We start from the raw sequence: 25,949 nt of genomic DNA on the forward strand, positions 1-25,949 counted from the left end.
AATTCAGAATTACTTTTCTTTATGCAGTGTGCCCAAAGTAAAATTACACACAGTAGTTTTATTGCACTGTAATCTTTCAGAACATGGTATGTGATTTATGTACAACAGATGCTTGAGAAATCTACCTATACAGACTGTAGCTTTTTTGATTTATCGAAAAGTCTGACTTCAAACTAATTACCAATAAACCCCTTCCTGTTTAACACAAAACAACTATAATAACTTTGTTTTCTTGTAAGACTGATAAAACTAAAATATATTGTAAAAACAATAAATATACCAATATAAATGATAAGAATAAAACATTTGTAAAAACAATAAACATAACTATATGAAATAATTAAACTTCATTTTACTAATTAGAACATAATGGAAATACTACTGGAAGGGGTTAGTTGCATTTAGCAGATGCCACTATGATGACATAAAGCAAAGCAATTCAGTTTAAATTACAATAAAATTGGCGGGGCTATTCAACACAGTTCAGTAACTGAATAAATGACCAATTCTTTGCCGTTCCTTTCCCAGTGTGTATGCAAGACTTGTACTTTTAACCCAGTGCAGACTGACTTCTACCAAAAACTGACTCACTGAACTTATGTAATTTGTCATATATGCTAAAAAAACATTCTTGCTATTTGATGGCTGTTAAAGTAAGTCTAAGAATGACATAAGTGAGTTAGACTACTGTATTAACAATCATTTGTGTTTCATTGACTCTGGGGACGATTTCCATGGTAATTACATTTGGTTTTAGTGGGTCATGTGTTAGCTGTAATGTAATAGATGTTGCATACTTTCTTCCCTCATGATACTGACTTGCTGTTTCAGTTAACTAACTCAAAGCCAAAGACATAATATTCTCTTATTTCTAAGGTGCCCATATGGAAGTGTAAGCCACTGCTCTGCAAATGCCTTGTTTTTGTAGATGCAGATGAGAACAAGTCTTGAAATATGAATTAGATATTAACGTTGGTTAAGTAGTTGAGCGAGGCTGCCATCACATGTCCATTCCCTTCACTGTCACAAAAGTTGAATATTATTTTGCCTGGTCATATTGTAAATGAAATTTCTCCAGTGCTGTTTGGCAACCTTTTCCAAATGTCTCAGGCAGTCTTAAGCCACTTCTTCCCCTTTAAACCTCTTGAGGGCATGTTTTCCCCGGAGCCAAAAAAAGACCTGTGTGACATGGAAACTCATGACTTACTCAGGGGCTTTTCAGTAACCATACATAGAATTGGCACTTTTTTACTAAAGATATACATAAAAAAAGTTAAGTATATCTTAGTTTAACCAGACCACTGAGCTGGTTAACAGCTCTCCTAGGGCTGGCCCGAAGGATTAGACTTATTTTTACGTAGCTAAGAACCAACTGGTTACCTAGCAACGGGACCTACAGCTTATTGTGGAATCCGAACCACATTATGACGAGAAATGAATTTCTATCACCAGAAATAAATTCCTCTAATTCTTCATTGGCGGCTCAGAGAGTCGATAAACATATACATGATGCATAGTGTAAAGTGAGAACTTATCTTAGGTGTTTTTCTTGGGAGTTATTGTACTTTGTGCATTGCAAGCTGTGTTTTTTTTTTTGTGATAACTAATGCAGTATGTAAGAAATAAGGAGTGAAGGAAAGAGACAGTAGCTTTTTGACAAAGATGAAGATAGAAAGAGAGATAGAGAAATGTTATACTGAACATGGGAAGAAGACAACAATGGCAAGGAAAGGCAGTAATGAAACAATCTGCTAATATTGCAGAAGCTATACAGTACTTGTTTCCATGTGACATTTTGTTCTTTTGTTTGAGCCTCTCATTTGCTTCCTGTTGAGGTAGACTGAGCTAGTATTTCACAACAAGAAACAAGAAATACAGTACTGGCATTTTAACAAGAAAATCTTTGATGGCTAGGTTTTTAGATAAAACATTTGGCAACAGGAATAATTTTACATTTGGAGTACCCTCCCTAAGCACTAGTTAGCTTTACACTTACACATATGTTTCATAACTGTGGGGGTTGGGTCTTAAGTCCCTAGCCATTTTTGCAATAAAATTTGGATGTGAATTAGCTAAAGTATATTATGTAACCACTGCAACTGTGCCAAGACCTGATTCACCCTTAACTCTGTTTTGAATTTTTTTGTTTGTCACCTCTCAATACTGGAAGAGGGCATAAGCTGCATACCAGAAGAACCAGCATTACTTTCAAAGTGGGCGTTTAGTTACCAAATACATTTGCAATATACCTTGACAATTTACCATCTTGGAAATGACTGGCCCACTATGAAAAATGGATGTGCAGTGTTATCCAGGACCACTTGATTAATTACTGATTACAGTATGTGACTCAGGATAGGATCTTCACCATACTGTAATCACAAAATAAGATATTAATAGAATAGTGATCTTTATATGTGAATCATTACAGTTGTTTTGAAATGCTTAGTATTTTACTTGATGCACAGAATTCTAAAGTAGCAATACTGAAGTGAAAATTTGAAAATTTGCTTTCTGAGTATGGCAGCACTTCATATGCTCATCTTAGAAAGTTTGTTATAATGAAAGTATAGAATGAAAAACCTGTGACAACTGAAGCAGAACTTGACAGTTTTTGGCAGCTGAAATCTATAAAGAAAGTTTGTGACAGCTGGAGAGAGACCATTAAGATTTTGGGAGCTTAAGGCAAGTTTGCTTTATGGAATTAAATCCAATAAAGAAGTATACCATTTTGAAGTATTGTGTGGTAAAGTGATATATTTTAGTGCTAGGTTGCTTTTCATTTCAATGGTACTGTGCTTGGTAAGGATTAAAAGCACATAAAAACATTGTGTGGTTTAAGAGCTTTGGTGTGACAATTTTTCCTTTCAATAATTTGCCTTACAATGTAACTAGAGTGGTGATGGACCCTTTAAACCACCTTAGTCATGGGCTAAAGTAGGTTTTGTAAAGCATGCATATCCTATTATCTTCTATTATACATTCTCTATTTTCACATCCAACAATGTGATTAACATTAACAGAACCGTGATATCAGTATTAGACATTCTTTATTTACACTTTTTTAAAAGTGGTCAGTACTTCTTGCAGTTAGATTATTGATATTTCTCCAGTTTAGCATGTTTACACAGTCTTATAAAGGTACACAAGCTGTTATAACAGATTGTGTGTACACTATTACTGTAAAGTCTATACTGTTCAGTATTGTATGCAGTACAAAGTCACTTAACCCTTTGAGATTTACTTATTTTTCATGATAAAAGTATACCTTAGTTTAACCAGACCACTAAGCTGATTAATAGCTCTCCTAGGGCTGGCCCGAAGGATTAGACTTATTTTACTTGGCTAAGAACCAATTGGTAGAATGTTGTGATTACTATCACTTTGAAATCAAATAATGTATTTTTGTAGTATCTTTGCAATTTTAAACAGTAAAGCTATATAAAGTAGTAAGAATAAACCATAGAAATTACCCATAAACATGAGGTTCTTAATTTTTTTATGATTACATGCAAACGTCTAAAAAAATAATACAATTCTTTTTGTATTATGAAAAATCACATTTATTTTATATATATATATATATATATATATATATATATATATATATATATATATATATATATATATATATATATATATATATATATATATATATACGTATATATGTATTACTGTTATATACAGTATGTGTGTATTACTGCTATTTTTGACAGTTATTACATTAAAAGCAATAGGAAGAATAAGGAAAAATAGAAAATAATTATAATTTTGATTTTTTACTGTTTTAATGATAATTCTTTTTGAACACCTCTAATGATATGGCCAAATAATCCCCCATAACTCTTCGGATGTCATTCCAAAGACTCCAATATCAAAATATTTATTACATGTTTTTGGATAATTTCATTAAAATAACAAGATATGAACTTAAATAACATCTTTTGATGTCGTCAAATCTCCAAGGGTTAATAGGGATTTACTCATTAAGTGATGTAACAGAACATAGGTTGCATTTTTAGTAGATGCTATTATGAAAATAAATTTTCAACAATTTATATATTGTATTACCTTTTGCACTGTTGTTTGCATGTTTTGTGTTTAAATTATCATCTATCGAGATTTTTTTTTACAGCAGGTGTCCCATTCAGCATAGACATTAATAAATATTGTAAAACTGAATGTTCCTCAGTAATTTCTTAATTCATGTGAATCATTAAATTCTCTTACAAATAATTTTATATATTTAGATTTCCTAAAAGTTATAGTTTGCAAAAACTCTAACGCTTCTGGAAAAATATATTTATTTATTCTTCTCTTAAACATCATTTCCAGCATACTTAACTAGTGGTGATGAAAACGATGTTAATTTCAGGTACACATACATACACACACATACATTTGATATAACTTAATTCTTTACTTTTTTGAACAGAAGAGTATTGATATAATGTTATCACATGAAGAATATTATTTGATTAGTATCTGAAACTTCATTCAAACCTCAATATTTTCAACATCTTCAATTTATCTTTTTTCTTTCGGATCATCAGTAGCTAGATAAGATGGGGACCTTTCCTGTGTCACTGATGTTTGGTCATGCTCATTGCTGGACCTCCTAGAATCCTTTGTTATTGATCTTGAAATCTCTTAGACTGTAAATTTACTCTTCCTTCATATGGGCTTCTAGATCTTTATTTACTGTCTTATATCTACATGACAAGGCAACAACTCCAAACCCTTTGTGTAATGGTCTTCATCAGATCTCTGTTCTTACACACACTCTCCTTTTTATCAGTGACTAAAGATTACTCCCAGAAATTTTGCTCCCCTTTTAACACAATTCATTTCTTATTACCTAATGTTTAAATATATGGTTTTTAATCCCTTTGGTATTTACTGTTAAATCCATTAAAGCTTTCTAACATTATCTTGCTTTTCCTGTTTTCTTTTATCATATCACATTACTTTTCAGACTGAATTCCAGAGATGTTTGAAATACCTAAATAAAGAGCTGATCATATCTGACCCACTTGCATTAAGAGCATTTGATTTATATATATATATATATATATATATATATATATATATATATATATATATATATATATATATATATATATATATATATATATATATACATACTAATATATATAAATTTTATATATGTATAATATATATATATATATATATATATATATATATATATATATATATATATATATATATATATATATATATATATATATATATATATATGTGTGTGTGTGTGTGTGTGTGTGTGTGTGTATATGTATATACATATATATATGTGTGTGTGCTGAGTATAAAAAGTGTCTGTGTGTATGTTGTAAACAAACATATTGGTGTATGTTGATAGACTGGATTTATTTTAAATCTTTATCCATCCTATAAACTATTCTGTCTAACAAAGTCTGTTACAAGTGTGCAATATTTTTATAAAATTTATTTATAATTTACAAAAATTTTAATTATAAGAATGAATGCATTAATGGTATCCATAATATTGCAGCTTCATCAATCTATGTAATGTACTGTGATGAGAATGTTACTTGAAGGAATGAATCCAATGGATACATGCAGTCAGTTCATATGGCAATCAAACTTATTTCTTTAGCATGTAACTAGAATAAATTTTATAAACAGACTTACTTTCTTTTGTAGTCTTTACTTCTGCAATTGATTATGAACAAATCTATTTATTTCTTTCCCAGTTTGCTTTCTGACACCAATCACACAAGAATTGACTTTATTTCTACTGGCAGCGTTCATAATCCCTATACTGTATCTGTATTCTGTACTGTGTATACAGTATATATACTGTACAGTACATACATACATACATACATATAGCATATATATATATATATATATATATATATATATATATATATATATATATATATATATATATATATGTGTGTGTGTGTATTATTATTAATGCTTTTTATGCTTGTTTTAATCATTAAAATTTTTTAATTGATATAAGTAGATGTTCAATATTCTCAATTTGTGCAAAATTAATCATTCAACTTTAGTTTTCATTGACCATCAAGCTTATCTTGCTTAGATATTTTTCAATACATTAATTTTAAAACTTTCTTATGTGTTGTTATTTTATTCAGTTTCATGACTCATGTAATGTTAGAGAATAACTATTTCACAATAGTGGTACTTGATATTCTGTGTTGCTAAACACTTGCTGTATGTTTTTATCCATAGTCCTCCCAGATCCTGTGGAAAAGTTGACAGCTCTTGTGGATGGTTCACACAATGTTACCCTAACTTGGATACTTCCTCATCCAATGGATACATTTGGTCGTGTTTTATGTGAAGCTGCCTACAGACAGCGCCTTGATGGTGATGTCTTGGAAGATGTTCCATGGAAGGTGGTAAGTATGAGATAAAAAAGTTCTCCTGAATGTTGTGCTCATCACTTAGGCTTTTGCCATGAATCCAGATTCAGTCTTTTAGGGCTAAGAATATCAAGCGAAGTACTTACCTTTTGTAATCGCTTTTTACTACGTAAGTGTGAGATTTTATGAAAACAGAGGTACTTTTTTCAGTTAACATGATCCACACATTAGAAGATTAGTACATTGTACAGTACTGTACATAGTTTATATTTTAGTCACTTTCTGTGAAAGTTCCAATAATTCTCACATTGTGTAAGTCAGCAGTTGTATAGATCTTTTAAAAAAAAGGAATGTTTAAATTTGTAATCAGGTCATATAAAGGTGATACTAATACTGTATATGTTTACTGTATTGACTGCCTGTTCTGTCTGACAGTCTTAATCATATTGTGTACAATTTTTCCTGACTTTGAATTTAGTTTTATATGTTATGTATACTTTATTGCTATCATTTTCTTATTATTTAATGGAAAAAGTATCCAGAATTATTATTTAATTGAAACTGATAAATGTAGTACTGTATAACATTTCTGTTAGGCAAAAATGTCACTGAAGACAATTTTTGTCACTGCTCTTTTGAGCGTAAGGGAAGGAGTCCTCTTCTTACTATGTGGCCTCATGATGCCTATCTGGTCATGTCTTCCCACATATAATTTTTGTATATTGACACTACAGGTGAGTGGCAAACTTTTTTTTCATTTAGTGCCAAGCTTTAGAGTTTTCTTCTTGCTCTTAGCTTTAAAGTTTTCTTCTTGTGCTTGTTTTTCTAGACTTAAAATTTTCTTCTTTAAGAGGCAAGGCAAGCACAGGTACCCCCTTTGTAGATAAGCCCCATGTTCCTCTTACTTTTCCTTTTTCCGGTATTATTGGATGCCCTTCCCACTTGATTCTGGTTTTTCTTAAAACAGTCTTTAAGTACAATTCAGCATACAGTATCTAGAATGTCTAAGTCAGTTCCTTAGGGCTTGACACAATTTTTCTAGGTAAATATCATTTCTACTGTTTTGGATTTTTTTTTATTTCTAACTCCTATTAAATGCTCTAAAAACTCGGCCATAGCTTGCTTTTGGCTGGGATTTGAAAGGGTCTGACCAGGCAGAACGAGGTCCTGGACATTGTAGATCATTGACTGAGGCAATAAACCAGGTAGGTTCACAGCCAGGACTAGCATTGAGCCAGACCCAGGCCAAGAAATCCACCTTCGAGTCAATAGCAAGTAGTGTTCAAATGCATTTACCTGAACAGCTCCTGTGATCATGGATGAGAGACTTGATATAATCCTCATCATATCATAGTGGCTCTAGTCTCATGAGTTCACTCGTAATCAGTGTCTTGATTTTCCCCCTCATCTCTTAAAGTGTCTTAACAATGGATATCCATAAAATCTGATAAACATTCACTTGAAGGTATGTAAAATTCAGGCTAAGAAATCCAAGAGTGATGAAAGAATTAGCCTTTTTGCAGTTATTTATAACCCAAAAAATCTCATCAGCCACAAGAAAGGGCCTTCCCGGAATGTCTGCCTTTATTGTAGCCTCTGCTTGCTCGTAAGAACCAAGTAAAATTTCGACCTGTCAGCCATAGCCTGAACTATTAGGAAGAAAAAACTTAATCAGCCACAGGAAAGGGCTTTCTCAGGATATCAGCCTTTGTTATAGTCTCTACTTGCTTTTAATAACCAAGTGAAATCTTCAGCTGTCATTTACAGCCAGAACTAATAGGGAGGCTGAAAAGACTCACTTGGAAAGGTTATCAGCTCCTCATGTACTTCAGATTTCCGGCTTCAGGATATTGATGCCTCCACTGTTACTTGGTTGATGAAACTATTTTTAGGTAACTTATAGGAAACTATAAAAACCACTAATGTGTAAAAGTTCAGTCCTAATCTGGGTGGAAACACAGAACAGTGTGAAGAAGGTAAACATGGCTACCATTTGATCTGCATTGAACAAGCTAAATGTATTTTACTTTGGTGAAGTGTCTAGGCATTAGTGAGGCTACATGCTCTCCAGACAACATTATCTTTTTTAATGATGTTAAGGAAATTCCAGTCTCATCTTCTCTTCTATGTGCTTATTGCATCTAGCCAGCCTTATCAAATAAAGTATACCTTGTTTTACAGACCACTGAGGCTGATTAACAGCTCTCCCAGGGCTGGGCTCCAAGGATAAACTTATTTTACGTGGCTAAGAACCAATTTGGTTACTTAGCAACGGACCTACGGCTGTGTGAATCAACTACATATAGCGAGAAATGAATTTCTATCACCAGAAACAAATTCTCTAACTCTTCATCAGCCAGTCTGGGGAATTGAACTACGTACATCATGACAGTTCTGAAGCTCAACCGGACTGGTTGCCAATGAAGGCTAGCCAGCCTTATCAGAGGTTAAAAATATATATATACTGTAAGGTTACCTTATATATATATATATACAGTGCATCCTTGACTTACAGCAGGGGATCCGTTCTAGTGCCATGCTGGAAGGAGATTTCCACCGTAAGTCGATTTTTCACCGTTATCAGTGGTTTAACGCATTTTACCCACCGTGAATTTGAGTTTTTTGGCGCCGTATCTTTTTTGATGATGCATCGTTACAACGCATTAAATTAATCGTTAACTTGATACCTGTTCTTGCCATTAGCGCCGTCAGTGGCCCTGATGGCACCATAACTGGCGCCATAACTTGGTGCAACATACAAGTTACAGCACTGTAAAATGCTGTTAACAGCGCTGAAAAAGAGCCATAAGATCGAATTGCCATAAGTCAAGGACACACTGTATATATGTGTTTGATGCTACGAATGTACCTTTGGATACTTACTTGATTCTGGGCGGCAACAGATAATCGCAGGTAGTTTTTACATTATCAAGAAATCTGCTGTATTTTATTAAACATCTGACTAAAATGAATGATTAAAGCAACTGTGTAGTCAAATAAATCAAGGAAAATACTGTGGCTTACAGCCTTCTTCATGTGAGGGAAGATTACATAAACTCAAGGGTTCTCTTAATTAATTATATTTACATAATAAACAGAGATTAGAAGAATGACGCAACTACTGGGCAGGTAATAATAAGGGGCCTACAATGAATGAATCCTAACACAGAGAAGTATTCTATCTGATGATGTCTTCATAACAGGAAACATCACAGAGGGGGAGAAGTGGGGTAGCATGCAGCCACTGCACATGGATAGAGCCAGTGGTTTTTCCACAGCTGAGGCCTATCTGCAATATATGCAAAGACAGTTACAGTACTTGTAAGAACAATGAGACTAATGGGAACTGGAGGGACTGTACAAATGGTGCCAAATAACTCAGTTCAACACTAAATGCATAATTATGTTAACACAAATTACTGAAAGGCGATCGCACAATGGAAATAGGAAAATAATTCAGACAGAGAAATAACAGGAGATCGGGTGACTGACTAGTAAACCTTATTCTCTGGTACATTACCTTCATCAAGATGACGATGTCCTGCCGTTCAATATGGCAACCATAACTCTGGAAGAGGGAATTAGGGGATGCCACTGCAAAAGTATACTGGATTTCAAACTCGGTCCAACACGTGGAGGGCAAGGGACAGCAAAAGGTAAGGACATCTGTCCCAGGAGTTCTGAGCATTTCTCTACAACTGCAGTTGCATCATGTATTAATAATCTCAGGGGATTATGCCTGGGCATCAGATAGATGGTGCAAAAGGTCAGTCTTTCATCCTGTTTTCTATATCGAGCGCATGGCATCCAGTCAGACCTTATGAGAGTTTATCATGACTTCGGCGATGCGGCGTCAACTTTCTCTTTTCTGACCTCTCCCTTACCATTGTCTGGCCTTCGTCAGAAGGCATCTTCGGGATGGTCACTAGGGAAACAAGGCCTTAGGCAGTCATTTTTGAAACAGAGAGAAGGGATTAAAAGTTTAACCATTTTGGAATGAATGAGAAAGTTTATGAAGGGGGTGAATGAACCCACAGTTCTAGCAGTTAAAACAATTGAAGTGGAATTTTATTTCTTTTCATGTTCACGTTTGCAGATGTAAAACTGGTGAGGTTGTTGGAAAGATAGTTTCATTTGTCACAGAGTGTTATATATATATATATATATATATATATATATAGCATGATATATATATATATATATATATATATATATATATATATATATATATATATATATATATATATATATATATATATATACACAAGAGCAGTCCCTGGTTGTCAGTGGGGTCATTTGTTGGTGATCAGTTCTAGACACTTGTTTTATGTGAAAATTTCCAATTTCACTTATCACACCGGTAATCCAGGTACAGTACTCACTACATACCTAATAGAGGTGTCGATCTCAGTTATCACAATGATAAGTGCCTTCAAAATCGCCAATTTTTTTAAAAGGCGATTTTCATCATCATCACATTGTCAGAACGGAACCTGTACCAATAACCGGGACTTCATTTATATATATATATATATATATATATATATATATATATATATATATATATATATATATATATATATATATATATATATATTGAAAACCACAATGACTTCTTGAACTTTTGAGTTTTCTCAGATACATAAGTTAGAAGTTCTTGAATCCAGGGAATAGCAGATTAATTTCTCTCTTCCTGAGTGACTTAAACCCATTCTCAAGTAAGAGTGAGATCATAGTGAATACACGATGTGCAAAAAAGAACAATGAAAGTTAAAGACCATTTACTGTATATCTATCTATCTATCTATATATGTGTATGTATACATACTTTCATTTTGAATTGAATTTTAATCTTTGCTCATTATCTCATTCCAGGTTATTAGCTGGAAAAGTGGAACCAGACAGATGGAGTCCAGGAGACACAATAGAACAATTAATAATCTCCTTCCATACATACAGTATGATTTCCGTGTTCATGATTCATACTGGTTTGGTGAGTAAGACTACGCACATGGTCTGAAGCTGCTATTCTTACAAAGAGAACTTACCCATCAAGTAAAGCTTTAATGGATATTGAAGAAGTCTAGTGAGAAATGGATTATTGTTAAGCGCATATCACTAGAAGAATTGAGTACCATGTATTTATTCTGATTGATGTGGAAGTGTGAAGAGACTTTTTATTATAGATACTTTTACTCATTATCTACTATTTTAGATCCAACAGTAGCACCCAAGACAACTAGTGGAATATTTGAAGTAGAGGGAGAACACTTTCATACTGGACATATATATCTTATGGCAAATTGTTGACCCACTCACTACTATAACGGGCATAACTACATTACAATAGCATCAAAGCGATATGATGACAAAAGCAACAGGTGTGTATTTGTCTGCTTTAGTATGTTTACTATCTAATGTCCCTGTGTAGCTATTCATTGCAAGTAAAATGTATAAGAGCAGTAATTTGACTTCTGAAAACACATTTAGAATATTACCAGTTCAAAAATACTTCTCTTAATAAGTATTCAACATGAATCCTAAACTTGATGTACATTTTATAATTGAACGTTATCTTTTTATTTATTATGTAGAAAAATGAATTTCAGTTCAAATAAAATGAAAATAAAGTAGAGAAATAGAAACATTTCTTATGTAAATAAGTAATAATGTGTGTTGCTAGTGGTCCTTCCTTAGGGTAATGCTTCTGTCCGATATTGCAGATTTTCATCTATCACAAGCTGATGTAGGCAGCACTGACCAGACTTCTTGATGTTTTAGAAAATGCTAGTATAACATTTTATGATAGTTTAGAATGGGCAGAAGAACATTTTTATGTACACTAGTCTGAATTACTTCATGTTCCACTCCCATGCTTTTTTGTTAATGGATTGATAAAGAGGTGAAAACTAGAGTTATTTTACTAAAAATCTGGTAATAAAGGAAGACATGATCCCACATGACTAAGAATTTGCTGTAGATTTTATTAACACAGATATTATCACTTGATATCTTTATAATTAGAAATAAATGTCCTAAGATCTATTGATCATAAAAAAGATTGGATGCAAAGAAAGTGCTTGTCATCACCCTACATACAGTCATTCATAGATAAGTCCACTCTATAAGTTCAGGAATGGAACAGCTATAAGAAATGGAGAATATTTTCAGAATAATGATTAATTTAATGAGTTACTTTACCATGTTATTTATCTTATTGGCTGTTATCTAGATTATTTGCTTTCCTTTGTTATTTCTTTTTATACTTCATTACATACTTCTTTATTTTCCTTCTCTGTCGTGGGCTGCTTTCACTGATGTGACTGTTTGGCTTCTATTGTTCTAGTTTTCCAGCGAGGGTTGCAGCTTGTCTTGTAATGATAATAATGACATTATTTTCTTTCTCAGCAGTTGCATGTTGAAGTCAACACTGAATTGTTGAGAAGAACATTGAATACATTAACCTAACTGCTTTCCATCATAACATAACACATATGTTCTTGAGAATGAATTGTCAGTTATTGTTATTGATTTTTGTTTGTTTCCAGGCTGATTGCAAAAGATTCTGCAGAGGTTGATATTAAGGAGTCTTATGCAAAATTCAGTAATATGGAAAAAGATCTAACCTACAGGTGGGTTTGTAATGGTGTTTTGTTTTATATAGTAAATGCTTTACAGCAAAGTAAATTATTCTTTTCATCACTGACGAGATACTTGATGTACTCCAGATGACTGGAGCTCTTTGTTTGATTCATTAATCTACAGGGATATACTTGGTTTGGTTTTCGTTATAATAATAATAATAATAATAATAATAATAATAATGAATATTTGAAGAACACTTACTTTCTATAAAAATGGGGATATATTAGAACCATTTTTATTGACTGTGAATTTTGAAATACTGTCAAAGATACACTTAAAATCTACAAGCATTACAACCAGTTTAAGGATACTCAAGAAAATCCTAATTTACCCTCAGTAATAATAATAATAATAATAATAATAATAATAATAATAATATATTTTTTAATTCATACAGTTGAGTCTAGGCCCTTAATTAGTTTATATATTAGCCTGTACTTATTAAGAAAGTACAACATTTGAAACAAAAATCATTTTGTAAATAGAAACATCATTTTGTAAACAGAAACAGAGACAAAGATATTCTTAAAAGAAGTGTTAGACCTCTTTAGTAAGTATTCTGTTGCTATGGGAAGCCATATACCCTCTATGTGCATGCAGAGCACTACCTGCCATCATAATTCTCACCTGGCCAAAACTAGAGTTTCCAACTGGTGGGATTGTTATTAGGGAATTCTTAGGGAAGAAAGAAATGATTTTGACTGGTGATATAAGAAAAGTTAGTTATAGAAATTCTAATGTCCTGAATCTATTTATTGCCATTGCTGTACAAATTTTCCCTTGGTAGATTGAATGGGGTTCAGTTTTATGATCTGCCAAAATTGTAGCACAAAGGCATAATCTTGTGGTCAGGGCAGTTACTCTTCATCATATTCATAATATGAATAAATAAATTACAAAGATTTCAAAATGCTTATCTCCTGTTTGCCAAGTGAAACTTACGTCTTAGGTTCTTATGCCTACTTTATAGCCCATTATTCATGCTTTAGGGATGATAACACTACACGATTGATCAGAATAGAAGTTATATACAATACACTGTCAAAGACCTTAACACATACATGCTGATAGAGTAGTTACCAGCAGTGATTTTCTAACCACTTTCCAATGCCAAAGGCTGTCACCTTAATAATCCGATTTTTAATGGTTAGACAGCAAACCAAAATGCAATAAATTTTCCCTTAATATGGCTATCTATAAATATGGAAAGATGTTTTTAATTTCGAGTAAGACCAAGTTGTGAAGAATAAATGGAAAGTAAAAAAAGAGCTAAATATATAAGATCTTCCTGTAGCAGCTGCATACATATTTAGCTCAGAGATCTAGTGAGATTTCTCTTTTTCAAAATGATTTGTCTTTGCCAACCATCTCTAATGATATTTATAACATAATAGAGATCTGTCCTTGTTTGAGTCTGCATATTTTTTTTTATAAACATATTGGTATTATGATTTTGGGATAATTTGGAATTATTACAAGCAATCTATTAGTTATTTGATTTATACATGAGATTTGCCATGAAATGTCTGGTTTATATCAGTATTGTTATGCTGCATGTAGAGCATTATTTGTTGTTGTATATCTTTCCTGTCGTAAATAATACCATATTTCTTGTTTGTGCTTACTTCATTACAGATTTGAAATCATACCTGTGAATGATGAAGGCCCTCCTCTGAACGCCAATGTAAGAGCTATTGTAATGGTTCCAGGAAAAGCAGAGTTGCTTACACAACCCACTTTCTTTAAAGTTATAGCATACAGTGAAGCCAATAAAACAGTATATAGCATGAAGTGGCGTGTTGATGATGCAGAAGCCCAGGGTGTTGAGACTGTTACACTTTACTGGTGCAAAAAGATCAAATATGAAGAGCGATGCCAGGTAAGTAAAATTGCTAAATACCATAATGGGTTATGACGCAAATGTAAGGAATAAGTTGTTAATTTTTGAACTGTTTGTTTCATCTCCTTTCTTATATTTATCAGTTAGAAGTACAGTTCTTGTCATACTATACAGTATAAGCAAATTCACCGTATGAATAAATTGTGGGATGTGTCTTTGGAGGTATGACTTATTCCCCCCCCCTTTTTTTTTTTCAGGATAAGCTGGAATGGGAAATAATTGAAGATCCAGGCTTGAATGTAAAGAACATAACTCACTTAGATGAAACAGCTCTCTACATGTTTGGCATTTCTGTGAATTCAGCACATTCATCCAGTGGCATTAAATGGCTAACTTGCATAGCCAGTTTTGGAAACCACCCACCACCTCTGGAGCATTTTGCAGTCTCAGAAGTGTAAGTCCTCTTTAAATTTTTAAAGGAAATCCTATCAAATAACTATTCAAATAATTCAAGTTGCACAGTAAACTAGTCATAAGAATCAAGCGTGTTTCATAATCCACCCAGGAGTTTTGGAAACAGATAAAGAATGATAATTTTCATATGTACTGTACTGACAATAGCTCAGAATAAAGTACAAGGTTGCATATATTATAAACAAAATATAGAGAACACACTTTCTGACAACACTTTCCAGTACTGTGTGATCATTTTCTGTTTTCATACACTTAGAAATAGGTAATGCATAGTGCTAGTAAATCGTAACGTGGGAGAGACTGAAAGATGCTGCACTGTCCACCAAATGAAAATCATAGAAATAAATAAAGTGATCATAATTGCAATGTCAGTAATCAGTAAACATTTATTAACCATGAAAAATAACAAGGTAATTAATGAAAGTGTATATACTATGTTTTAAAGAGTATCAAAAGTCAAATACTGTATTGGATTCGGATTTTATTATTTAAACTTTAACTTGATTTGAAACATTTCTTTCCCACAAACTAAAATAGGATATCTGATTACCTAGTTGTCAGAGCAAAGAACTCATATTTTACTGTTCAAAATACCATAGTTTTAATATCAACATTGTTTACTTTAGTTTTTGTGCCAAGGTAAAGCACTTGTTCGTAAAACTTTAAGAATTCTCAAAGTCTACCTTGTATATTTAAAACCTAATGAAATTAAGATGTCAATAAATTGAGATTGTTTGAAACCAAAATCATAATGGCATTGCCTTTCAGCCAGTTCATTTTATACGTAATGCACTTTGATAATAAGTCTCAGAGTACTTACCGTACATGCATACATCCTCCTTTGGCTCACTTGAGTTTTCCACTTCTGAAAGTTCATGTCAGTTTACAGTACTTAAGTAGGTCTTAGTATTACAGTGTTGCCTAGGAATTCATTGGGAAGATTTCAGTTTTATGTAGAAAGTGCACAATCATGCAGCAACAATTTTTTTAAAAACTCTTTCTTGCTCAATAAATTTTATCACCCTTTTCAGAACATCAACGGAGGTGTACCTGGAGTGGAGTCTTGACTGCAAAGCAAAAGCAGCAGAGCCTATTGGTTTCAACATTTCATACTGTGCTGTAGCTGGAGATGCACAGAAATGCCCTGTAGATGCTGGTAAGTCATCTTTAATTAAGGGTCGTAGATGATTTCCATACCAAAGATACACTCCAGCAGCTGCATTCCAAGATGTATTAGTACAGTAGTGGTTATTACATTTCTTTTAGATAAGTTTGTTTGCACTGACAGTATTTTGGAAACTCAAATTCCTTCTTACCTTGAAATGAATAGTAAATATACATTAAGATCGGTATTGCATAGCCAAGTTATTCTGACAATGATTGTCACAGTGCATTTTGGAAGTGGCATTTGCAAAGAGAAAGTATATTACTTCATTAGTATCAAAAGAACTCTGTATAGATTTCATTATTTGTCATTACTTAGTTGTACACAAAGTGGTTTCCAGATATGATTTTTCTTACAATGTAATTGGTGTGCTTAATCTTTAAGAGCAAAAACAGTTAGTATACTATTCAATGTATTTACCAATCTATGTGCGTAAACCAAAGTACAGGATTCAAACTGTATTTTATGCAAGTGTAATATGACACAGACCACCATTTAGAGAAGTGCTCTCTTGCTCATTTAAAATATCACTTTTTAATGGGTTGCACAAAGGCAGTAACTGCAGTTGGAGTATATCTTTACAATACATCATCAAAGTCACATGAATTATAACACCTTGTCCTTTATTTTTATTTAATTATTTTTCTGAATCTTAGAAAATCTTAAAATTAAAAGTCAGAAGTTCTCATCTTTCTAACACAATAGATCCACCTCTCTGTATAGTCTCCAGCAATGCATCTTGCCTAGAAAACATCATATATAAGACTTATTACTCAGCTTCTGAAGAAGCAGTCCTTCAGTAATATTACTTCATGAAGTAAAACCACTGTACTTCACACCTCAGAAAAAGTGCAAATGATTATTACTCCTGCAACTAATGATGCCCACACTTCCCTTGATACATAAAAAGGTTCTTTTGTTAACAGCTAAGGCTGTAGTCCCCATGTGATTTTCATTTCTTTTAACTCTTTCTTATGTGGTCCCACTCTTACAAGTCTTACCTTACTCCAGGGTATCACCCTTGATGACTACTTTTTCCCTGAGCCTCTTCTCTGTGTTCACGCACATTTACCTAATATGTCCAACGAATAATGAAGAAATATGAGCATCCTAAAGTATTTAATGCCATAAGTTAGCATTTTGAAACATTGAATGTATTCTAGTCACCAGTGCAAGTACTAATTTTATGAAACTCTAGTCATTCCTGAAAGGCCAAAAAGAGGTCAGTAATCTGCAATTGCCGTCTGCCCCAATAACTATTGTGTATTAGTGAAATAATAATTTATATGTCTCCTTATGATCACATAAAAAAATCTTGAAAATAGTTTTATGTTGTTTCATTGATTCAATTCATCAGTGCACATGTAATCTTCTCTCTCCCTACACACCAACTCTTGTTGCTACTTGTGAGTGAAAAGTTATAGCACTAATGAATAGAGGTTGGGGTTTTCCTGACTAAAGCAGTCTTGCTCAGTAACTATCTCTGTAGCTGAGTCCTTTTAAATTCTGCAATTGGTTAAGCCTAATCAGGGTGGCAAAAATGGAAATTGTAAGGCAATTGGTTATTTTTGTGAGGAATTGAAAGTACATACAAATGTTCTAATATATTTTTTTTATCTTTCAGAAAAATCCTATGAATCAATAAATGATGAAACTGCATTGCAGCATGTTGTGCGTAATCTTCATCCATATACAAAGTACATCTTCAATATTGCCATATTAACACAGATTGGCCTTAGCAAATGGAGTAAATCAGTGCATGTGGAAACTGAACCAGACAGTAAGTTGTATTTTGTATGTCTGTTAGCAAGAATTTTTATTTGTATTTTTGTTATTTGGGTTTGACAGTTATAGTAATTGTTTTAATGCTGCTGTTGCAAAATTCAGCCTTAAAACTTCTTCCTGTAAGGTTAGTATTCAAAAAAGATGAGACAGTTTATAGTGGAAAAAATTTATGCTATGATGACAGATATTACTTGGTAAAGTTCAATTGTATTCCCTACTTACATTGTGTTATTGTATATGATTTTAATTCTTTAATTTTATTCCTATTTTAGAGCCAAGTGGTCCACCTCAAGACTTCAGAGTGATTGAGTCCGGTCAGTCGTGGATATTGCTTTCATGGAAACTTCCCATGTCTTCGGAAAGGAATGGCAAGATCACCAAATATAAGTTGTCTTGGGAATCTTCATATGGTCCAAAAGAAGAAAGTGTTAGTGCCAGCAGCTCATCAGAAATTACTGAGGTAAGCATTATTGCTCCATTATCTCTACAAAGTTTTTCAAAGAAAGTGAAGTAGAAAAATCTAGTTGTATGAACAAAGGAATGAAAATTTTGCCAATGCTTTTTTCTAAGAAATAGATTGTTCTCATATGCAAACTCAGATTTTCTGTAAATTCAGTGATGCGCAAGTGGAGGATATCCGATGTTAGGCTTTAAAACTCCAGGAATTTGCAATGTTTTCTTTCAAGTTTCACATACTGAGCTGTCATCTACCTCTTCACTGGTCCCTTCTTCCTCTTATCTACCTGTTTCCCCTCTGTGTGTACAGGAGAGTACCATTGCTTTCTCCTGAATTCACCTTTTTTTGTTCTTTTTCCTGTATGTGAAGTTAAGTGAATATAGTCCCAGGGCATAAAAGTGGTGATGCTGGTAAATCTGATAAGCCCAAAAAAATCACAAAGTCCTTGCTGTAAATCAGAAAATTAAAAATTCCAGTTCTCTAAGTAATGAAAAAAAAAAGTTAGATTCTTAAGAGGCTAGAATGCATGACAAGAATGAATCATTCGTTAGTGAATATTGAAAGAAGAAAAATGCATCTTAAGAGCCCTTCTCTGGATGTGGTTCACTGCTGGAATTCATTAACCATTGCAGGTGCATTAACATTTATAAACTTTAAAGTGGCTGCATTGCAACCAATATTGAGTGTATCCAGTATAAACTCCCTTTTTTTTATAGTAAGAGAGAGTTATAGATAGAGAGGGGGAGTCAGCCATCACTTTAGTATTTGTTTAAGTTACAGTAATGTATATTTTATTTTGCTTTTTACTTTTCTTATGTCTAGATGTTCTTGATATAAAAGAGAAATCATCATATGCATCTATATTCAGAATCCATATTGTACATATACTGCACTATATGGTACTGTATTTTATTCTGTGCTTTCAAGCTCTCTTTTGTAAGTTCATACATACATGAACAGGTATAATATAAATATATCGTATATAAGTATTGACTGTATGAGTTAGTACAGTAATGTCTAGGATGACAGTAGGCAGGAATCAACAATTTAACATTCTGTTTTATTCATTTCCAGTATAAAGTGACTGAGTTAGATCCTTTCACCAAGTATAACTTCAAAGTTACTGCCTGCACTGAAATCAAGTATACTGATGTGTTATGTGGAAACTATTCTTCTGAGGCTGGGAGCAGAACAAAGATTGGAGGTAAGAGCTGTAGGGAAACAAATGTTATTGGTGGGAATATGAATCTTGTATTTTACTAGATACTTTTTTGTCCCAGTTTCTCATTTCAAAAAATCTAATCTTTATTACCATCTTATTTATAATAAATAATGATTATGTTAATTTACTGGAAAATGGAAGGAGGTAAAAACTAATTTTTTCATTAGAAATCTTTAGAATTATTGTACAGTACATCATCATAAAACATCTGTACACTTAAGAAAAGGAGAGAGAGAGAGTGTGTTCGAGGATTGGAATATGATTGTATGTTGTAACGCGCTGACTACAGAAAGAACTGAAAACCACAAATTTCAGACATTTTGAAGAGTAGCCATTGTTCCGAATGGTTCAGTGCATAAGTCATAGGTTTTTGGTTTTTTTTATATTCTGCTAATATACCTATATTCTCAGTAAATGGAGAGAGAGAGAGAAACATCAAGCTAAATTTATGTATGGAAAATTAAATGAGCAGTAAAATTAAATTAAATGAGCAGTAAAAGTGTGGCTTTAATTAGGTAGGCTGCAGAAAAGAGATGAGAACTATGTGTTAATTGGCCAATGTTTACTTTTCATTTATTTTGTTGCATTTTATGTATACTTGTTTGCTACAGTAAGTTCATAGTATTTCAAAATTGTTTTCTTTCCTTTTAGCTCCTTCAAAAGTCGATGATATTTCACAAGTGGATGAATATGTGAAGTGGGAACATGAGTGCTCCAATGGACCAGCATGTTTTTATCAGCTTTTGTACACTGTAAACTCTACAGAACATATTCATGAAACAGAGGAAAGTAAGTATAGCGATGATACTCGTGTTTACCTATATATGTTATATGTTATTTGAGTGTACAATTTAGATTGTATTGTTTTACTCTTTGTTCAGACTGAAATTTTTTTGTGAATGATAAAGAATTTGGGGTGTTATTTATATTGCTGGTGATCTGTGTCAAGATCAGACATAAAATTGGCGTCTGTCATGTTCTCCTTATTGTGTGATAAACCCTTGTTCTACTTTGTACAGAAACCTTCACACAAGCTTATTATGTATACAGATGACATTATTTTCATTGCATTGATCCCACCTTCTTAGCATAGACTTGATGTTTACATCTTGACAAAGATTGAGTTAATGTTAGTGCTTGATGCAATAATGGGAGATGAAGTTAAACTCTTGCAAAACTCGAAATATTATTGTTGGCTGGTCCAAGACATTGTATTCCCTCCCCTGCATAGATCTTTTCATTAACTGTTTCTTTAACAACAAATGACTTTTATTAAAATGAGGGTATCATTCTTGTTTCAGATTTAGTTTTGAGAAATATATCTGGTCTATCCCTTCTTTAATTCCACGAAAAATTAATATACTGTGAAAATTTTCCAAGAGTTTTAAGAGACCCATGTTTCCTGAGAAAAAATTGTAATTATTTTATTTTTCCATGTTTTGAATATTGTTCCTGAATGTTGTTCCTGTTTAGTCTTCATCAACAGACTTGCATCTTAATTTGTTGAGCAAAATATTATTACTAGCGCTGTCATTCAATCAGCTAGTTGCGCAAGGTGCAATAAGATATTTTATAATTGTGATCATCTTCATTTGCGTCTTCCAAGTCTATAGTACCATCCATCACACACAACTAGATAGTATGCAATTAATTCAAACAGTCTTTTATTCTTTGAGGTCAAGCACCACACAGCTCCCCATAAGTTTTATTCCTTTGCTACCAGATTGTGGAATTGATCTTCCTAATCCTGTGGTTGAGTTGTTGCTCTTATCAAAACAAAATTATAAATATCGTTATTACCTATTGTCATATAGAAAATTACCCTGCGTACTGTTTTAACTTAGTGTACATTCATTTGTACCGTTATTTACCCTACATATATAGTGCAAATTTCTGCTTCTATGTACCAGCTGTCAGAATTCAAGAGCTCAGAATTCAGTTTTCTCACCTTTTCACAAATGATGGCCTCAGAAACACTATCCCCAGCTAACTTTTTCATTTATCCATATTAGCAACAATTTCTCAACCTCTTCAATTTTCTGAAACCTTCGTTTTGCAATAAATTTCACTCCCTTAGTAACATCAGCTTCTTTGATGACCTTTTTATGTTTCATTTTAAGAAACTGTAGTTTTGGATACTGTATATAAAATTCCCTACCCAGATTAGTGATGCTAACACCATTTTCATTGCATGCTATGAGTTTCTTTTTTAACTTGGTCTTTTTCTGTCTGCTAGTCTTTTTGGTTTGCTACCATCTCTAACCTTCTTAGGCCACATAATGACTTATTTCCATTAGAATCAGCAAAAAATAAAGCACACAGAGAAGTAAGAGACTGTTAACCAGAGTTGTGCACTGACCAAGAGCTATGGATAAACTGCCAATTTATGCTTTCTTTCAGCTGGAAACCATACACATTGATGTGCTTAATCCTATACATGTTCTAGCTGGTCATGTTTGTGTGTCCGAAAGCCAAGTAAAATTAATAAAAACAGTTATTTTTGACTCAGACAAAATGTCCAGAAACTGAACTGTACAAGTTGAACTTTAATCAGAGAACTTATTTTGTGATGGAATTTTTTAGGATTCAAATGTTATTAAATAGACTTGGTTCCCCATACTTATGCTAACCTATAAGTTTTAGAAAACCATGTTTATAACTTTCTTTTGTTCATATGATAATCAAAATTTACACAGCTGTTAAAAATGTATTAATCTTCAATTTCAGATGCAGCTTCTATTAACATCAGGGAACTCAATATTACGTGTACAAAAAAAGAAAAAGATATAACCATCAAGTTGCGTGCAGTTACTTACAACGAGTCTGAGCAGAAACTGTTTGGCCCATGGAAGGAGGAGAGTGTCACATGCTATTTAACAGGTAGTTACAGTCCTGATCATGTTCCTCGCACAACCGAAAAGATTCAGATCATATTAGTTCACCTTCCACAGAACAATCAGTATAACACAGTTATAAATCTTTTAAAAATTCCAGTTACTGGCAGTTCTCTTTTGTCATATATGAACCGTAATAAAGATTTTAAAGTCTCAGGGGATCAAAGGGGCCATAATACTGGGAGGGTAACGATGGGAAGTCAAAAGTTTGAAAGTGAGGAGAAAAATGTAAATGCCAAGGGTGAGGATCATAATGGTGAAAATTATGCTAGTAATACTAATATAGGGAGGGAAAGAAGTAAAAAACATTCAGGGGTGATGGAGTTGAACGTTTCTTCAAATTCTCATTTAGCAGGCAGTAGCATCAGGTACCTTACAAAACAAGAAAAAGATTTGGCTCATGACCATGATAGTGAAGTAGATACTCTGATACTGAATGCAGAACCTAAGGAAATGAATTTAGAAATGAGAAATGTTTCTTCCCCTCCAAGTAACACTTATATACAACTTAGACATAATGAATATACCAAACCTAGTACATATCCTTTCCCTAACAAAATAACTCATAAATTAACTCATAAACTGAGTTGCCCCCTCCTGAATCTAATGAAATCTCCAGGATCTGAAGTTCGAATTAATGCAACTGATGCTAAATTCGAATTCAGCATCAAAGGTACAGGAAGTCCTTACAGCATAATGAAAGCACTGTACCAACATTCTGCTCAATTCAGCAAACCAGATAGGGCTCTAGCTGGTTCTGATGAATTTGTACCTAATAGTGGCAGAATATTTGTGTCTCATCAGTCAGTTTCTGAGGGAGACATAAGGACAACAAAGAGAGATGAAAGGAATGTGTTATCTTCAAGTGGTAGGCCTCTTAGTATTCAACAAACTCCAGCTGTTTTGCAAGAAAGAAGAGAATCTGAGCAATTATTAGAATTAATTAAGTCTGAACCACTAATAGAGAAGGATAATTTTACAAATATAGTACTTTCAGTATCTGAAAACAAAACCGTGGCAGATAGTGATACTTTAGAATTCAATGTAAGCAAAGTTATTGAGGCAAAAGAAGAACCAGCTAATTTACAAGTGATCAACCAAGAAAACATTACAAGGGAAGGTTTAGAAAATAGATCATTGCCTATTTTGGAAAAGGAATCCTCTGTCATTTTAACAGAAATACCCCCTGAAGACACCCCAGTGATGGAGCTTGTTGGAGTAACATCTGATGGAAATCTGCTCAACATTTTGAATGGAAGTTTGAAAGTTCAATTGCAGGATGATAGTCCTGAAAATGAAAGGGACTTAACATGGCCAGCAGAACAGCCACAGTATGGCTCATCACTTATATACCGTATAATTGGGTCTTTCAATGGCAACATTCATGAAATTTCTCACAAGATGAGTAAACAAATGAGAGAAGACATTCCACTGGTTACCAGTTTAGGTGATGATCATGTTCAGTTCAGTCGGAGGCAATCTCAACGTGGTTCAGGTCTGACATCTGACGAGTTCCAAAGAGTGTCTGCTGCAGACAATTCATATTCTGATGTCCAAGAAAAAACTGTTAACAAAGCAGAGAATATGAACTTGAAGCCTAGTTGTCCTTTTGTAGATCTTATAAAATCCGAAGGAGTGAATGTACAGTTAGTAAGCCCAGGAGATGGCAAAATTGAATTTAGTATTAAAGGTAATGGGAACTTTTATGATCTTCTTGAAACATTGTATGACCCAGAGTCAAAAAGCCATAGTATGAAAAGAATAAATGGAAATGATGAGGTACCAGTGATGGAAAGAATTCAAGAAATTACCTTTGACAAAAGTTTACCACAAATGTTGTACCAAACTCCAGGTGATGGAAGGGAACTTAATCAAAAGCATTTTGAAATTCCCTCTTTTGTTGATATCACCACTGAACAGTCATTAGAACACCATCCTCAGCCAGACCTTTCGTATACTGCTTCATCGACTGATTTAGAGGTTCCAGTGACTTCAGGCAGCAGTAATCTTCTCTCTGCTTCACAGTCTCTATTGCCATCGGGTTTAGTTAGTGAAACATCAACTGAACACTCTGAAGTCACAAAGTATGCATAAAAATGTTTCTTGTAGAGCAGTTTCCTGTGTTTTTGCTTGAATACTAGCTCTCCAGTTTTACACTTGACCTTACCTAAATGTAAGAGGTGAGCCTGGCAATCCTAGATATTGGTAACTGTTGGTTATTGAACTGTGGTTACGTTAACATTTTTTGAGTAACTTAGTAATATGTATTAAATAATTTGCTTCACAATTTTATAGAGTGCTGATATTTCTTGCCCTAACTGTTTATCACCATTTTTCTGTAGTCATTATTTCACTTAAGAGTCCAAATGTTTTTGGTTTGCTAATTACTCATGATTATAAGATTATTACTTTTCTTATTTATCTCAGGTATTTTTTCATACTTACACTTTTATCAAGACTACAGTAGTCTGTGTTAGTTTTACAGCTTTAGTAATAATCACATCTGTGCTTTTTCTAGTGACTCAGAGGATATGTCCTAGTTCTGGCTAGTATGTATTATAGAGGCCCATGTCTTCTCTAGGATTCTGGAAGACTAGTATTTAAAAGGCACTAAAATTTAGGACTCATACAAATGACGAGTAGTCTCTCTTTAAATTACCATAATTTTCTGAGCGATTTAAGCAAGCACTGGAGATGTAGGTATCTAAATGGGTGAAATAATCAACATTCTTACATATAAAGTACTGTGCATCTCCTTTCCTATTTTCTCAGCTCGCTTTGTGGTTATGAACTACTGTGATGCCACATTTTTTTTTGTGGTGATCTCAGTTATTTTCCTTTACATATGGAAGATGTTTTCAGGTGAACTGAATTATTGCATAACCACCATTGTATCTGTAATAATCTTACAGTCCCAGGCAATGATTGGAAATGTGCCAAGGGTGGCAATATTCATGACATTAGCAGCACTAGTTTTCAGCTTGAGAATGTGTTATCCTAGACACAGGATTAAGTTTGCTGTTTCGTATTTGTGGGCCAAAGCTGTTGTCTGGTGTGTGGCAGGTGCTATATGTTCTGTTTGTGGAGAGA

The 25,949-nt window shown here is 33.3% G+C and overlaps 1 protein-coding gene across 1 annotated transcript in view; it reads left to right on the plus strand.

The window, feature by feature from the left end:
• The window catches only part of LOC136835818 (cytokine receptor-like), a 191,670-nt gene that overhangs the window by 121,472 nt on the left and 44,249 nt on the right, over positions 1-25,949 (plus strand). The window contains 14 exon segments of the mRNA XM_067099671.1: positions 6,244-6,413; positions 11,253-11,370; positions 11,593-11,657; positions 11,659-11,694; positions 11,697-11,758; positions 12,926-13,009; positions 14,658-14,901; positions 15,120-15,316; positions 16,368-16,492; positions 18,126-18,281; positions 18,559-18,746; positions 19,818-19,947; positions 20,617-20,754; positions 22,693-22,845. Coding sequence (XP_066955772.1) covers positions 6,244-6,413; positions 11,253-11,370; positions 11,593-11,657; positions 11,659-11,694; positions 11,697-11,758; positions 12,926-13,009; positions 14,658-14,901; positions 15,120-15,316; positions 16,368-16,492; positions 18,126-18,281; positions 18,559-18,746; positions 19,818-19,947; positions 20,617-20,754; positions 22,693-22,845 — 1,866 coding nt within the window.

This window comes from Macrobrachium rosenbergii, chromosome 55, assembly GCF_040412425.1.
Source record: "Macrobrachium rosenbergii isolate ZJJX-2024 chromosome 55, ASM4041242v1, whole genome shotgun sequence".
Lineage (NCBI taxonomy): Eukaryota > Metazoa > Arthropoda > Malacostraca > Decapoda > Palaemonidae > Macrobrachium > Macrobrachium rosenbergii.